We start from the raw sequence: 15,872 nt of genomic DNA on the forward strand, positions 1-15,872 counted from the left end.
AAATGTATGAAAATATTTGTAACATTTTGCTTATACTATGATTAAATTTTTCTGCAGTAATTATTGAAATTATTGAATGTATTATTTGACCAATAAACGGGTCAGGAGTGTGGGGATTTTAACAGTAGTTTCTACAATAAGCTAATGTAATACTTAAACCGTTATAGATGCAATTCTTGTTTTCGTGTTTAAGGAATGTTACTATAAATTTATTACTAGAGGTAAAAAGTTAAAAACAGGATGCAAACATGTTCTATTTTCACTGCCGTCGTGCGTATAATAATCTGCGCGTGGCAAGGGAAGAATTTCCTGTCTGTGTATTCCCTATGGAACTTCCAGGTCAATGCATTATTACTCAGTTACATTTGAAAAAAAAATAAAGAATTTATACTTCGAATCATAAAAATAATAATTCATCTTTTTATTAAATAATATACTGGTTTGCCGTACAAGGTCAATAATTACCATGGGTTAGTCTTACTGTTAAATGTTCTGGCACTTCCAGACTTTACAAGTCAAAACGGCATTATAATAGCTCTTATGCCTACCCTGTTTATTTAAGTCCATTTGGCATTTGCTTCCAATGTTGGAGTTTACGTCTGAAAGTACTTTTTGAATTTAGCGATTTGTGCAATGAATCTGCATAGAAACTATAATGTACATTAACATTTCTTCACCATATTATAATACAAAAATTTAAATTATTTAATAATGTTATACTGTTTGACATACTGATGACCGAGTCCTTATTTTACATTTGGAAGCTTTCTATACATTTTATTTCATTTAACAAATCATATTATATTTACACCGTACTAATATTGACTAATTAACCTTTAATAAAGAAACTTTCTATTAAACACTACTTCTAATAAACAACAACAAAATACTCACCTGAAGAGACACAAATAATAATCATAAGAAAAATTAGAGAAAATGTAATGATAAGATTCATTTTTTCTAACAGATTTTCAAGCGAAAACGATGATATTAAATATCTGAAAAGGAAACCGACACTGTAATACAGTCCAAAGTATTTACCGGATATTTTGATAGCGATCAATATGAATAGCGCCACCATACCCGTCACATCCTGGGAGCTGCTGAGGTGGTGCATGCAATAATGAATCATATTATAATTATTACTTATCATAGCGCTCTTTACTACAAAAAGTGCATCATTGCGGTTTTACAAACGAAAAAAACGTTGTTTGATGTTTTGAGATGTGACTTGACAATTAACTTTGTATCACAGTTCTTCACACAACCAATTATGTCAAAATAGAAAGTATTTATTCAATAAAAAGTATTATTAATTAAACGTAAGAACATCAATTTATTCAGGAAGAAAATAGTAGTTATAGACCTAATTATTATGTCTCAATTTGTTTTCTTTAGCTCGGTCTTGTAAAAAACAAATAAAATGAAATTCCAATTAATAGTTAGGGTTGTTATACAGTAATTCCATATACTTCCATCACACAGGTTAGTGTTAAACTGTGAACATCAGTAATTCCATAGATACGTCAGTACTAAACAACACATAGATTAGTGTTAAACTGTGAACATCAGTAATTCCATAGATACAGCACTAAATATCAAAGAAGTTGGTACAGTTAAAAACCAGGATATTGCAATATTACGAAACAAAGACCAATCAACGGATGATGTTCCAGAACGAAAAGAACCCAATGCAACAATAGAGCCAACTTTACAATGTGTCGTACTAATTGGGATACCAAGATTGGAAGCTGTTAAAACTGTTAAAGCAGATCCAAGTTCTATAGTAAAGGAACTGAAATGACAAAAATAGATAGATAAACATTATTCACTATATTGAACTCTAACTTACAATAGGAAAAAAGAAAAGGCCTATAATAAATGCGTTCAAAGAAACTACAATTACCTTGATGGTGTTAACATGGTAATCTCTTCGCCTAAAACTTGTATTACTCGCTTTCCAAGCAACCATAATCCTAGTGAAATAGCTACTCCTCCAAGGAACAAAATCCACAATGGTGTTTCAACTGCTGTATCCACTTCGCCTGTCTCATATGTGACCCAAATAGAGATAACTGGACCTATTGCATTACTAAGAGGAAAATGATAATTACAAATTCTTATATGTAGAAAATTGAATCATGATAAGATTGAGTGTAATTTAATTAAATATTTTACTTTCTTCTAAGGACCGTATTACAAATTTTAATTTGGAAGGGACTCTATAGAAGAACGGTTTTTGAAGGCGATTCCCCAAGACAATGTTTAGGCTGTTATCCTTTAAAATGATATACATTGTTGTGTGTGCACTGTTTAGTTATGTCTAGTCTAGTATATTTACCTAACATCATTACCGCCATGTGAAAATGACGAAAACACTGCTGAGAGTATGAGAAGAGGAGAACATAGTTGTACAACAATTGGATGATCATCTCTACATGTCGATTCATCTGCACATTCATCATCAGCAGTTACTCTACTTTGCCTCTGCTCATCTATCCATAAAAATAATGCTTATATCAATCTAACAATTTATTTTTTATAGTGTTTCCAGTACAAGTACACATTTTGTATTCTATAATTTAAGTGGTGTCTTACCTTGTGAGGTTTCATCGTTGGTGTTTTTTTGTATATCAGTGATTTCATTTGAATCTGCCTGGAACATAATTGGAACCATTTCTAGCCAAACGAGAAAACAAAAATGAACCTTCACACACAAACTTGTTGTTTGTTGAAACATTGCTACGATTCCTCCAAAGTTTACTTTATCGTTTACTTTATTGAAAGGTCGACTTTGTACAGATTGCATTTTAAAATAAAGTTTTGAGAAAAGACCGATATTCATAAATATTTACCTTGTATTTTGTTTCTCAAACGCGGAACCAGTACACAGAATACAATAACACCAGTCAAAATTCCACTTCCAAAGCTGAGTATGAAGACTCCATACAATGGTATTATACCTTCAAACACTACAATAATGATAGAAATTGTCACAATGATAGTTACACTCCAGTTAATATAGCAAAATAGCAAGGTCGACGTTTAAAATATCTATACCTAATGGAATACGTGTTTCTAAATATATTTCTAAATAAACACAGCTTTACTCTACAACTACTATTTAAGGTTTTTTTTTTAATTGATTTTACCAATTTACGATTTGAATTAGTCATAACTGCTAATGACGATAAAGTATAATTAACATAATAGAGATACTTTATTCATCAGTACATGTATAAACAATGACTAAGTACCAGAATGCTGGTTGTGTCAGTACCATTTTGTTCAAACATTCTCTATACAACTGACCAAGTTTAATAAACCGAATAGTGATAGATAACAGAAGATCATTAGTAGAAAAAGTAAGCCTACTTACCTCCTGAGGTATTATAGAAAATAGAGTAAGCATACTTACCTCCTGAGGTATTATAGAAAATAGAGAAGAAGTTGACATTGAAAAGTAAGCCTACTTACCTCCTGAGGTATTATAGAAAATAGAGAAGAAGTTTACAGTGATGACGAGTGAATACCAAACAGGTAGTGACTTCAACCCTGGCTCCAAAGGATTATCCTAACAAATTGATTTTTATAATTATAAAAAAAACTCGGTAAACAGTATTTGGGTATGAGATGATTGATGATATTAGGCTGTCATTATCATAATGTAACCTATAAATGAGTATGTCAAGACTCAAAAAGATGGCCGACAAAATCCAAAAATGGCTGCCAAATGTCTTACAATATTGTACCGGTTCTCTGTTTTCGAGAGATTCAAACATTCTTTTGTTTTCTTACAGTGGTTTTCTCTTTTCAAGAAAAACAAAACGCCCACTAAAATGTTCAATGTTGTGTTCTATCAAGGGAGTATCTGTTTCAAGAATGTTAATGTAAAACTAAACTACTTACAACAGTTACTAAAACAAAATACTTACCTTCAATAAAACCGTTTTTAGAAGAATATAAAAGAAAAATATGGATAACAATCCAGATAGGACAGGCGATGTAAACCACGATATCACTACAGATAAAAACAACAATAGTATATCAACCGACATCATTATTTTATATCGATGTTTATCAATTTACGATTTTATCACGATTTTATCATTCTATCTATCGAAATAAATACCAAAGGTGAAGCCAAACATAATTGTACCGTCGCAAGTTCCTTGTGTTATACCTACACTGTAAACAATATATGCTTAGTTTATCCCATAAAGTGGGTGCTACCAGGCTGCCACCAATTAGTGGAGTAAATTCTGATTTCCCCCTTTGGGAAAGTGGATGTTTCCTTGGCTAAGGAAGACTAAGTTTACCCGGGTATTTCGGGTTACAATACCCAACTTTTGCACTGTATATTCTCTTACCGATTTTACCTAACTCCGACCATTGTATACCCTCAAGACCAAACACCACTACATGGTAACCAATGACTGCACCAACTATGCTGTGTGTACCAGATACTGGTAATCGTACTATCGTTGCGATAACGAGCCAAATACTGCTACCTTAAATTAAATAAACATAATCTATAATTTAAATTGATAGAAGTAGTAAATATACACAATTTTTAGGACTGCTAATACAAATATTATGGGGTAATCAAAATTAAACTGAGGAAGAGGACATCGTCTACCAACCAACAATCATGTGCATTCAAATCGAGCATTGTTGATGAAGAGTAGGCATAGTAGGCCTAAAATGTTATAGATTTACTGTATTTATAGCATAAGGAAGGGGTATTTTATTAGTAATACATTCAACATAAATTCAAAATAATTTGAATTCAAAGATTAATAATTAATTAATAATCTGACCACAAAGGGCGTGTTGACCAATGACAATTATCCATCGCTTGTGATTGGTCAAATCACTTACGGCGTTGCGCTTACTCTGTTCAAGCATTAACAACAATAGTATTTAATTTAAATGTAAACTATTATTTGGTTAGGTATTGTAGGCCTACGACTTACCGATTAAGGCAGATACTTACCGATTAAGGCAGATACTTACCGATTAAGGCAGATACTTACCGATTAAGGCAGATACTTACCGATTAAGGCAGATACTTACCGATTAAGGCAGATACTTACCGATTAAGGCAGATACTTACCGATTAAGGCAGATACTTACCGATTAAGGCAGATACTTACCGATTAAGGCAGATACTTGACCAAGCATAAGAACAGTTTCTTGGCCTTCATATAAACTAACATCTATAATTCCACTGCGTATTGTTTCCGAAACACCAGCTCCAAGCAGAATGGCACCAAGAGTTTCAAATATTGAACCAAGAATACAAATCTGACGAATAGTTAACGCTTTAGCTCCATACGATGTTCCGAATGAGTTAGCAGCATCATTAGCACCAATAAAAAAGGCAAGAAATAATCCGATGATGAATCCAACAATAACGATCCATAGAGCCTCTGTCAGCTTCTCTTGAGTAAGGATAGCGTTTATTGTGGAAGAAGAAGAAATCCATTCTATCCCTGCAATTGTTGTTATCTACATGTACAAATAATAATAATAGTCAGGATTACTATTCTCGAGAATAGAACTAATGTCAGCACCTCTAAGTGGACAATATTGGCACGATCCCATTTTGTTGTAATCTACATGTACAAATAATAATAGTCAGGATTACTATTATCGAGAATAGAACTAATGTCAGCACCTCTAACTGGACAAGATTGGCACGATCCCATTTGTTGTAATGTACATGTACAAATAATAATAATAATAATAATAGTCAGGATTACTATTCTCGAGAATAGAACTAATGTCAGCACCTCTAACTGGACAAGATTGGCACGATCCCATTTGTTGTAATGTACATGTACAAATAATAGGCCTAATAGTCAGGATTACTATTCTCGAGAATAGAACTAATGTCAGCACCTCTAACTGGACAAGATTGGCACGATCCCATTTGTTGTAATGTACATGTACAAATAATAATAATAATAGTCAGGATTACTATTCTCGAGAATAGAACTAATGTCAGCACCTCTAACTGGACAAGATTGGCACGATCCCATTTGTTGTAATGTACATGTATGTACAAATAATAATAATAATAATAGTCAGGATTACTATTCTCGAGAATAGAACTAATGTCAGCACCTCTAACTGGACAAGATTGGCACGATCCCATTTGTTGTAATGTACATGTACAAATAATAATAATAATAATAATAGTCAGGATTACTATTCTCGAGAATAGAACTAATGTCAGCACCTCTAACTGGACAAGATTGGCACGATCCCATTTGTTGTAATCTACATGTACAAATAATAGGCCTAATAGTCAGGATTGCTATTATCGAGAATAGAACTAATGTCAGCACCTCTAAGTTGTTGTAATCTACATGTATATATATTTTAATTTTGTACACACAAGGAACTTACGAACAGTATACTTACCGACATGGTAGAAGAATTCAATTGATCGGGTTGAAATATTTTGAAAAATCAAAGGTCATGACACAACAATAACAATACAGAATACAGTTATTAGAAATGTTCTTTTTCCCAAACCAACAATTAGTATTGTTCAAACAGAATACAGTTATTAACGCTCTAAACCAACCAGAAGCGTATCGGGCCCTTCTGTATGGCTAATACTAGTGTAAAATTGCTAATAATACAATTGCTAATAAACATATAGTGGAAACAACAAAGCCCTTATCATCACAACGTGCAGTGATAAATAATACATAATAATATGCAGGTAGGATTTCCTGCGGTGGTAGATATGCATATAGATTAATTATATGGCATACCATAACAATATCATCATTATCATTTTATTTTATATCAATTTAATTATTTATTTATTTATTTCAACTGATCTTTGTTATACCAGTCCATGCTTTCGGTGACACGTTATGCTTATGGATATAGATGACTAAAGCTCCGAGATGCTTGAATAAAATCCCTTAATTGGAATTTACCTATTTTAAGATTATTATTTTTTTTTTTTAAGATTACATTGTCGCCCTGAAAAATAATTGTTGTTCATTTTTTTGTTGAATGTCATTTTAAATTCACATAAACAGTTATTCACTTTGACCAAAAACTGGATCGAAACAAAATTTACCTAAAAAAACGTAATTTAAGCAAAAAATACTTGGAGGTAATTCAATTCAATTCAATTAAATTTCTTTATTGCTGCAAATGCCATCAAGGGCTAATATCCGCTTAAACATACTACATCATACAAACAAATACATATTTACATTTAAAATTGTTGTTATCATTACTATAGTTATTATTGTCATTACTACTGTTGTTGTTGTTATCATTACTATAGTTATTATTGTCATTACTACTGTTGTTGTTGTTATCATTACTATAGTTATTATTGTCATTACTACTGTTGTTGTTATCATTACTATAGTTATTATTGTCATTACTACTGTTGTTGTTATCATTACTATAGTTATTATTGTCATTACTACTGTTGTTGTTATCATTACTATAGTTATTATTGTCATTACTACTGTTGTTATTATTGTAATAATTATTATTTATTATAATTGTTATAGTTATAATTATTATTGTTGTTATTATAAATACTGTGTAATAAATTATAGGTCACATCTTAAGGGCAGTTTTTATGTCAAGTACAGAAGAGGAAGACACGTTAAGATAAAAAGATTGGAGCGAGAGAGAGTGAGTGAGGTAGAGTAGAGCGAAGAAAACGAGTAGTTGTAGTAATATAAATAACTCCATGGTCCTGACGGAGTTTTTAAGTAATTTTTTCTACAGAAGTGAATAACTTGATTAAAACTGCAAAATGGCTTGATGTTATTAATCTTCATTTTTCATGTTTTTGCTTTCAAATACATCTTTCATGTATTTTTTCTTTTAGCGCCCTCTATACAACCTCTCAATATTGGTGGACTCATTCTGAGAGGTTTGTAATTATTGATTTATCATTAATTGTAATACCGGTATTGTTTATCAATTTTGATTAAAAAAGGTACAATTGTTCAAATAAAAATAGAAAAAAAATGAATCGGTGGCGGGATTTAAAAACAAATAACTGTAATACCATAGAGATATCTCTATGGAGTATGGTAATACTAATACTGAAAGATGTGTTGCCTGATGATGTCATACCTTAAAATAATTCGTTGCGGTCACGTGAGTCAACAACTAAATTCGTCATCATCATCTGTATTTTATTCGCCATTGTATTTTTGTCTTGTTTTCTGTACTGTGTAGAAAAAACGTTTAAATAGGAAGGCCTAGCCTCCTAAGTATCTACTCTAGGTTGCCGTATATTGTAGTCATATCATAACAAGAAATGGGTTGTGTTATCTCACTGGCTGGAGTAAGTAAACTAGCCTAGGCCTAGGCCTAGCTAGTATTTTAATAAATAAAATAAGCCGCCATGTTTATTAAATATTATATTATTGCATGTTAGTTGTTACACACCCTTCTTGACTGTCTCGCACTCGCGAGCAAGTAGGCCTAGGCTAGGCCTAGTAGTATTAAGACCAGGCCTAGGCCTACTATCTAGCCTGGGCCTAGACTCCTGCTTTCCTAGCCTACCGCCTAGGCTAGCCTTAATAGTCTAATCTATGTATGTACCCAAATAGTATTTAGGTAGTAATAGTATTATTAGTAGTGTAATATTATGATGACATCATTGTGTCCATATATATAGGCCTATGGGCAAATCACATGATTAAATAAGTGAAATGATACAAAATGAAATATTAATGTTTATGAATATAAACATTTGGCGCATAAAAATGTATTATTTTTTTTATAATACACCTACATAAGAAGCCGATGCCAAAACCATTTCAAGAGGGGATTTTGGATGCGGATAATTATACTCACTCACTGTGTAAATGTTACATGTAATTGATTGTTATTTTACAAATACTGTAGACTGCATCAATATTAAAAACATTGAACTACTTTATTTGCAGTTGGCCTGTTGTTGTGGTGCAGCAGCATGTAGCTGCTGTTGCAGTGCTTGCCCTTCATGCAAAAACTCTACATCGACTCGTCTTGTGTATGGTTTTTTCCTCTTGTTGGGTGCCATCACATCTTGCATAATGTTGATACCAGGATTGCGAGAGCAATTAAGTGATGTAAGTAAAGTCAAATACCCTAATATCTTGCCTTATAATCAATTGTCAGCAATTGTTTTATACCAAAAAAGATCTGTTTAACAAAACAATACATTACAGGCAAAATAAAACTAGATTTTTCATTGAAGAAAATATATGTGGTGAACACGCTGTAAGGTTCTATTCATTTGATATTGATTTGATTTTGTTGTTATTAGTTATGGTTTGTGTGTGAAGAGGGAGCTGAATATTGTGACCTAGTTGCTGGATACTCGGGTGTTTACCGTGTTTGCTTTGGATTAGCTTGTTTCTTCTTCTTGCTCGCTGTCATCATGCTTAATACAAAATCAAGTGGTGATCCCAGATCCAAAATACAAAATGGGTATGTTCTAAGAAACAACAATTGGATACAGCTGTAGCATCAACTGATGATGAACTCCCTGTGTACATACAGTGCATAGATAAGTGGAGTGCTACCCACTGCTGTGGACAGCCGACCATTAACTGCTTGCTGGACACTTTTTAGGGACAGCTAAATATACAACAGTATTTCAGCTACTGTCTGTCTTATAATCATTAAATAATAATAATAATAATAATAATAATAATAATAACAATTATCACAAGCAAATCATAAAATACAACAAAGTTAATTATTTAATATTTGTTTGTCTACAGATTCTGGTTTTTCAAGTTCCTTGCTCTGATTGGTCTTTGGGTTGGAGCTTTTTATATTCCATCTGGTGATTTTGAAAAGGGTTAGTGTTGTTTGTAAACTAAATTGTTATGTTTTATTTTATGTTTGTATTTATTAAAACATAATTAAACATTGATTTTATAATCAAATGTCTTGTGGTAGGTGAAGAATAAAGGTGAAAATATGTTGCATTCAAATCATCTAGCACTTAATTGAATACCCACTACTAATATCTTTCTTTCTTAGTCTGGCGTTACTTTGGTCTGGTTGGAGCCTTCATTTTTATATTGGTCCAGTTAGTATTAATTGTTGACTTTGCTCATACTTGGAATGAAAAGTGGGTTGACAAAGTGGAAGAAACCGACAATAGAGGCTGGTACTTTGGTAAGTCTCTATATGTTTTTAGATCTAATTTAAAGTCACAAACTACAGGTACATTTAATGTAAAAATAAATGCTATATGGTCCTATTACGATAGCGTTTTTAGTCTTTAAATGGTTACAAATTTGAAAAATAAGTTGATTTTAATCATTTAAATTGCCAATAGAGACTGGTACTTTGGTAAGTCTTTATATTCATTGATTAATATCAGGTAAGTTTAGATGATTACAAGTGTAACATGCTATTCAATTAACAAAATGATTTTTTTATTTAAATTAATATGTATGCTAAACAAAATCTTTTTTTTTTCATTTATAGGATTGCTTTTCTTCACCATCATCAACTATGCTATTTGCATCACTGCAATCGTCCTTTTCTACGTTTACTACATTGTAAATCATTTTTCATTGTACTTTTGCTTTAATAATAATGTATAACATGTATTACTTTAGTAGATTGGCACTCTGTTTTAATACAATATGTTTATTTATTATTAGGGTGATGCAGATCACAGCTGTAGTTTGAACAAATTCTTCATATCTTTCAATATGGCATTGTGCATTGGCATCTCAATTTTGGCTATATTACCTAAAGTTCAGGAGGGTAAGACTACTTACACATAATCAGTTTTGATCACATAATCATTTTTTAAATTCAAGTGTTGAAAGTAATTACCTAGTTTTTGGTATCATTTAATAGCACAACCCAGATCTGGTTTACTTCAGTCATCAGTGATATCACTATATGTGGTCTATTTGACATGGTCCGCAATGACTAGCTCAACAGAAAAAGGTAAGAATTAATCAACATTCTAGAAAACAAGGATAAAATCATTATTTAACATTTCATCTCTATCTTACCAATCAGTAGTGAATGTTCTGCCAAATTATACAATTTGTTTCATTCAATGTCAGTACAAAGTACATTCTATTACAAGCATTGCAAAATGTAGAAATATGGATTAAACAAGCACAATATACATACAGTAGTTATTATGAGAACAAACATATTTACAGTGACTTGTATACTGTATATACAATCCTAACAGCATAGAGACTTACTGAAACATTTTCATTATACAGCATGTAATCCTGGATTCCCAACTGTAAACAATGGGCAATTGAGTGAAGCCACTGGATCTGCAGTCAAAGCAGAAAGCTGGATTGGCTTTTTCATCTGGTTTATATCTATTGTATTTGCTTGGTAAGAACCTTTGTTTGGTTAAAGTTCATTTGTATGTTTAATGAATGATGTATAATGATAATATTCATACATTATTCTTCCCAACAGTATGCGTACTGCCAGCACCAACAATGTAGGCAAACTGACTGGTAATGAGGTAGGTACTACAGTTTAATTATGAATATCATACAGGTAACATTACATGCAACAAATTGTTTATTCACTACATAGTTATTGCACTTGGGAAATGTGTTATACATTAACTGCATTGCTAATGCACCTAACCAAGTAAATTATTCACTACAATATAAGCTAACATGTGTAATGGTCACATATTTGTTAAACTGCTTAAACCCTGTGAATTACTATATATTCTAATAAATGGTGCTGGTTACATTTATACTCTCTCTTCTCTTACTTGCTTATCCATCTGTTCATTCTGGAAGACATTCTCTCGCTTGGAGAGGACAGATTCAAATCAGGTATTCACGGTTGATTTTATTAACTATACTGCTGGAATTGTATACCATTTGTATCCAACCTTGCATGTGCATACTGCCTTGTACTGATTACCACTATCATGATATAAATCATTTAATAACCCATCAACACATTACAAGAATCAAGAAAAGAAGTAGTGTGTGTGTGTATTAATAGCAACACAATTATATATTATATCCTTGGTTTAGTGATAAATGCTCAAACCCATAGTTGTGGGAGAAAAAATGTTGATTTATACTGAAATTTTGTTGTGCAAATTAAGAAAATGGTTAAAAATGATACTTTGTTATTTTGTTTGTAGGAAGTAACATTTTATGGTGCAAATGAGGTAAGCATCACAGAATGTTAACAAGGTTTTTGAATCTGTAGTCTGTCTGAATGGATGGATGGATATTAGGTTGGGTTAGTTGGTAGACCCTTTGTTACTTAACCCCTGAATAATTGGTAGAATGTTAACAAGGTTTTTGAATCTGTAGTCTGAATGAATAGATGGAAATGTGTGCTTTTGATAATTTCACCTTGTGTTAGTTGGTAGACCCTTTGTTACTTAACCCCTGAATAGTTGGTAGAATGTTAATTAATCATAGCATTCTTGTAGCACACTCACTTCTTTTCATATTCATATCAACAAGCGTTGTATGCCGCATTATGCACTGCCTTGACTACTCACTAAATATTTCACTTTCCATTGTATGTTGTTGATTACCACTATGAATAACAATTTATTGTTTAACTATATGTGAACGTTTGTCTATTATTTACTGCTTAGGCCTAAAATGTTGGCCTAACAGGCCTCAAAATACCTGTATGTTTTTGTTGTTTTATTATTATAGAGTTTCCCAATGGGAAAAATAATCAATGAATTGCTTGCTCATTTTTGTAAATTACTCTAGATTATTAGTATTTATATTTTTTTCAGATTTTTTTTTTCTTTATCTGAAAATAAATAACAAATACCTAGTATCAGCCTTTTAGCTTAAGTAGTGGGGATATGCCAACAACATAACACTTGTTTTTGCCTTTGTATCAGTCCCAGATACTGAATTACTTGAACACAATAACATTAACTATCATCACTTGTTTTTGCCTTTGTATCAGTCCCAGATACTGAATTACTTTAACACAATAACATTAACTATTATCACTTGTTTTTGCCTTAGTATCAGTCCCAGATACTGAATTACTTGAACACAACAACATTAACAATCATTACTTGTTTTTGCCTTAGTATCAGTCCCAGATACTGAATTGCTTGAACACTATACCATTAACAATCATTACTTGTTTTTGTTGACAGAAAGTGTTACTAAGCTCCGACTCTTCAGCAAACTCAAAAGGTATGTTTTTGTAATTTTATTTTTCATGTTAGTTTAAATATTTTGCATCTGATCATCACCAGTGTAACTGTAGATCATATAATGATTGTTGACATTTATTAGAAATAGAGAGACATACAGTAGCTATAAACAACTTTATTGTATCAGCCACCGCTGGACTCCTCAATACAACACGAGTCTCAACCCATGAGGTTTCTCTCTGAACGCCCTAACCCTAACACTATATTTATAGGGTTACACAAATAGTCACTTAGTATTTAACACATTATGGCAGCTTTCATTACATTAAAATTAAAAAATGTTTTGTATCAGAGTCTGGTGGAAATAGTGGTGATGCAGAAACCGGACAAACTGTGTGGGATGATGAGGAGGATGCCGTGGCTTACAGTTACTCTTTTTTTCATTTGCTTCTCTTCTTGGCTACATTGTATATAATGATGACACTTACCAATTGGCTCAAGTGAGTAACTGCAGTAATTTTACATCATACATTGCTTTTAAAACCCTTGTTCATTCATTCATTCATTACTGTCAAGTTTTATATTTTAGTTTTAATACTCATTAATCACTTCTTTTTATCAGACCTTCATCAAGCATTGATAGCCAGTTCACTGAAAGTAGTGGAGCAGTGTGGGTGAAGATTTCATCATGTTGGTTGTGTGTACTTCTGTATGGTTGGACCCTCATTGCACCAGTTGTATTAAGTGAAAGGGAATTTACATAAATATCAACAAAATAAAGTAGTACCGTAAAAATAAATGCTTTGTAAATATTGGTGACAAACAGTAGTTTAACATATGTTAATGTGTACACCAGTTGGTTTTACTAAGCTTACAATTATTGTCATGCAAAATATTTACAATCATACTTAATTTTAAAATTGTTCTGAAAAGCTGTATAAAATAAAGTATAAAATTAGCAACTGTAGTTATGCACGAATATATACAATTTATATTATAAAAGCATTGAAACATTTACGTATGTTAAGTTGCTTAAGGATGGCCCTTGAAACATTATGCCTTTCCCCCATATTAATTACCATGATATATGTATATTTCCAATATTTAACTCGGACCATTTTCTACAATTTCATCTATTTTGGGAACCATATTGGATATAAAGCATTACTAATACAAATATGCCTGTTTATAAAGGGTATATGACCTCATTTATGGTTCTTTTAAAAATGTATGGGCAATATACTGTATGATTTTTTTATATTATATAAAATGCGACTATTTTGTGGAGGTTATTTTTAATAATTACCCCTATATTATGTTCACTGTAGGATGCGCATTTACTTTCTGTCATGCCGGCATTTCCAGGTGGCACCTAGTTCGATATGAAGCAAGTATAATTTATCATATACAAAATTGACTTGATTCAAGATTGTGGTTTGTCTACTGTACTCAAGTCAATATACAACCATGATGAGTACATGAAAGGAGGTTTTGGATTTCTGACATAGTGTACTACATTCAAATACATAATCCCTAATTTATCTTTTTGACAGTGTTTGTATTTTGGATTTCTGACATAGTGTACTACATTCAAATACATAATCCCTAATTTATCTTTTTGACAGTGTTTGTATTTTTCCAGTAGACCTTTTTTATTTATTGTCAGAAAATTATGGTAATAAAGTTTAAGTTAGTTGAATTCTAGTTTATTATTTTTTTATCTTTGTCTTTCTAATCTGGTAAGCTGATACAAAAACTGTCAATTTACATACCGGTCAGCTTTTTCCGTTTGAGTCAATAAATGCCCTTGCTGGTATTGTAATGACATCGCAGATGATTATATGACGCAAAGTGCAACATCATAATTCAGAATCAGGTCCAACAATAATTAATGTAAACAAGAGATTGATTAAGCTTGGTTATCACTAGGACCCAACACAAGTCATTTGACCAATTACAAGCAATGGATTATCTGGACTGTCACATGTCATTGGTCAACTCACTTAACATCCCTGTGTTGTATCCTAGTTGACCAATCACAAGCGATGAATTATTTCAAACTGTCACATGTCAACTCACTTAACATCCCTGTGTTGTATCCTAGTTGACCAATCACAAGCGATGAATTATTTCAAACTGTCACATGTCATTGGTCAACTCACTTAACATCCCTGTGTTGTATCCTAGTTGACCAATCACAAGCGATGAATTATTTCAAACTGTCACATGTCAACTCACTTAACATCCATGTGTTGTATCCTTGTGGGAACCAAGCTTTTCCCATTAGAGACTCAACACAAAGATGCAACGTTGACCAATCACAAGCGATGAATTATTTCAAACTGTCACATGTCAACTCACTTAACATCCATGTGTTGTATCCTTGTGGGAACCAAGCTTTTCCCATTAGAGACTCAACACAAAGATGCAACGTTGACCAATCACAAGCGATGAATTATTTCAAACTGTCACATGTCATTGGTCAACTCACTTAACATCCCTATGTTGTATCCTAGTTGACCAATCACAAGCGATGGATTATTTCAAACTGTCGCTTGTCATTGGTCAACTCGCTTAAGACGAAAGGCATCAATTTTACGGTTTAGATTCTGGGCGTAGTTAGTCTACACAACGCTTTAAACATCTTAATGAAATTATGCAGAGATGCTTATACACAGAACCATCAATCTATTGGGAACCAAGCACAAAACACACACTC

General features: G+C 32.2%; 2 protein-coding genes across 5 annotated transcripts; one reads left to right on the top strand and one right to left on the bottom strand.

Annotated features, from left to right (window-relative positions):
* Positions 1-1,302: 1,302 nt before the first annotated feature.
* On the bottom strand, positions 1,303-6,474 carry LOC144839700 (sodium-dependent phosphate transporter 1-A-like). Its single transcript, XM_078695165.1, has 10 exons — positions 6,430-6,474; positions 5,157-5,511; positions 4,371-4,511; positions 3,936-4,021; positions 3,478-3,574; positions 2,856-2,972; positions 2,599-2,679; positions 2,342-2,495; positions 1,907-2,092; positions 1,303-1,795 (listed from the first exon to the last, which is right to left on the bottom strand). Exons 1-10 carry the CDS (start codon positions 6,433-6,435, stop codon positions 1,555-1,557), a joined length of 1,464 nt encoding a protein of 487 aa, XP_078551291.1. The 5' UTR covers positions 6,436-6,474; the 3' UTR covers positions 1,303-1,554.
* Positions 6,475-8,183: 1,709 nt separating this feature from the next.
* On the top strand, positions 8,184-14,852 carry LOC144841481 (serine incorporator 1-like). 4 transcript variants are annotated; one of them, XM_078697818.1, is made up of 15 exons: positions 8,184-8,344; positions 8,952-9,116; positions 9,314-9,477; positions 9,774-9,853; positions 10,039-10,176; positions 10,492-10,565; positions 10,671-10,776; positions 10,873-10,965; positions 11,256-11,376; positions 11,464-11,512; positions 11,802-11,837; positions 12,158-12,184; positions 13,154-13,193; positions 13,506-13,653; positions 13,776-14,852. In XM_078697818.1, the coding sequence occupies exons 1-15, from the start codon at positions 8,318-8,320 to the stop codon at positions 13,915-13,917; spliced, it is 1,410 nt and encodes a 469-aa protein (XP_078553944.1). In that variant the 5' UTR covers positions 8,184-8,317; the 3' UTR covers positions 13,918-14,852. The 4 variants fall into 4 exon arrangements, with proteins under 4 accessions (XP_078553944.1, XP_078553945.1, XP_078553946.1 ...); XM_078697819.1 differs by lacking the exon at positions 12,158-12,184; XM_078697820.1 differs by lacking the exon at positions 11,802-11,837.
* The last annotated feature ends 1,020 nt before the right edge of the window (positions 14,853-15,872 follow it).

The sequence above is a fragment of the Antedon bifida genome, chromosome 4 (genome assembly GCF_963402885.1).
Source record: "Antedon bifida chromosome 4, ecAntBifi1.1, whole genome shotgun sequence".
NCBI lineage: Eukaryota > Metazoa > Echinodermata > Crinoidea > Comatulida > Antedonidae > Antedon > Antedon bifida.

Bases quoted from the DNA above. Each gene is read 5' to 3' on its own strand.
- LOC144839700 (XM_078695165.1), bottom strand. The intron at 2,093-2,341 runs GTAAATATACTA...TTTTCCTCTTAG, and splicing joins CATGGCGGTAATGATGTTAG to TAATGCAATAGGTCCAGTTA. The intron at 1,796-1,906 runs GTAATTGTAGTT...TTGTCATTTCAG, and splicing joins ACCATGTTAACACCATCAAG to TTCCTTTACTATAGAACTTG.
- LOC144841481 (XM_078697818.1), top strand. From the start codon at position 8,318: ATGGGTTGTGTTATCTCACTGGCTGGA. The intron at 9,478-9,773 runs GTATGTTCTAAG...GTTTGTCTACAG, and splicing joins AGATCCAAAATACAAAATGG to ATTCTGGTTTTTCAAGTTCC. The intron at 10,966-11,255 runs GTAAGAATTAAT...TTCATTATACAG, and splicing joins GACTAGCTCAACAGAAAAAG to CATGTAATCCTGGATTCCCA.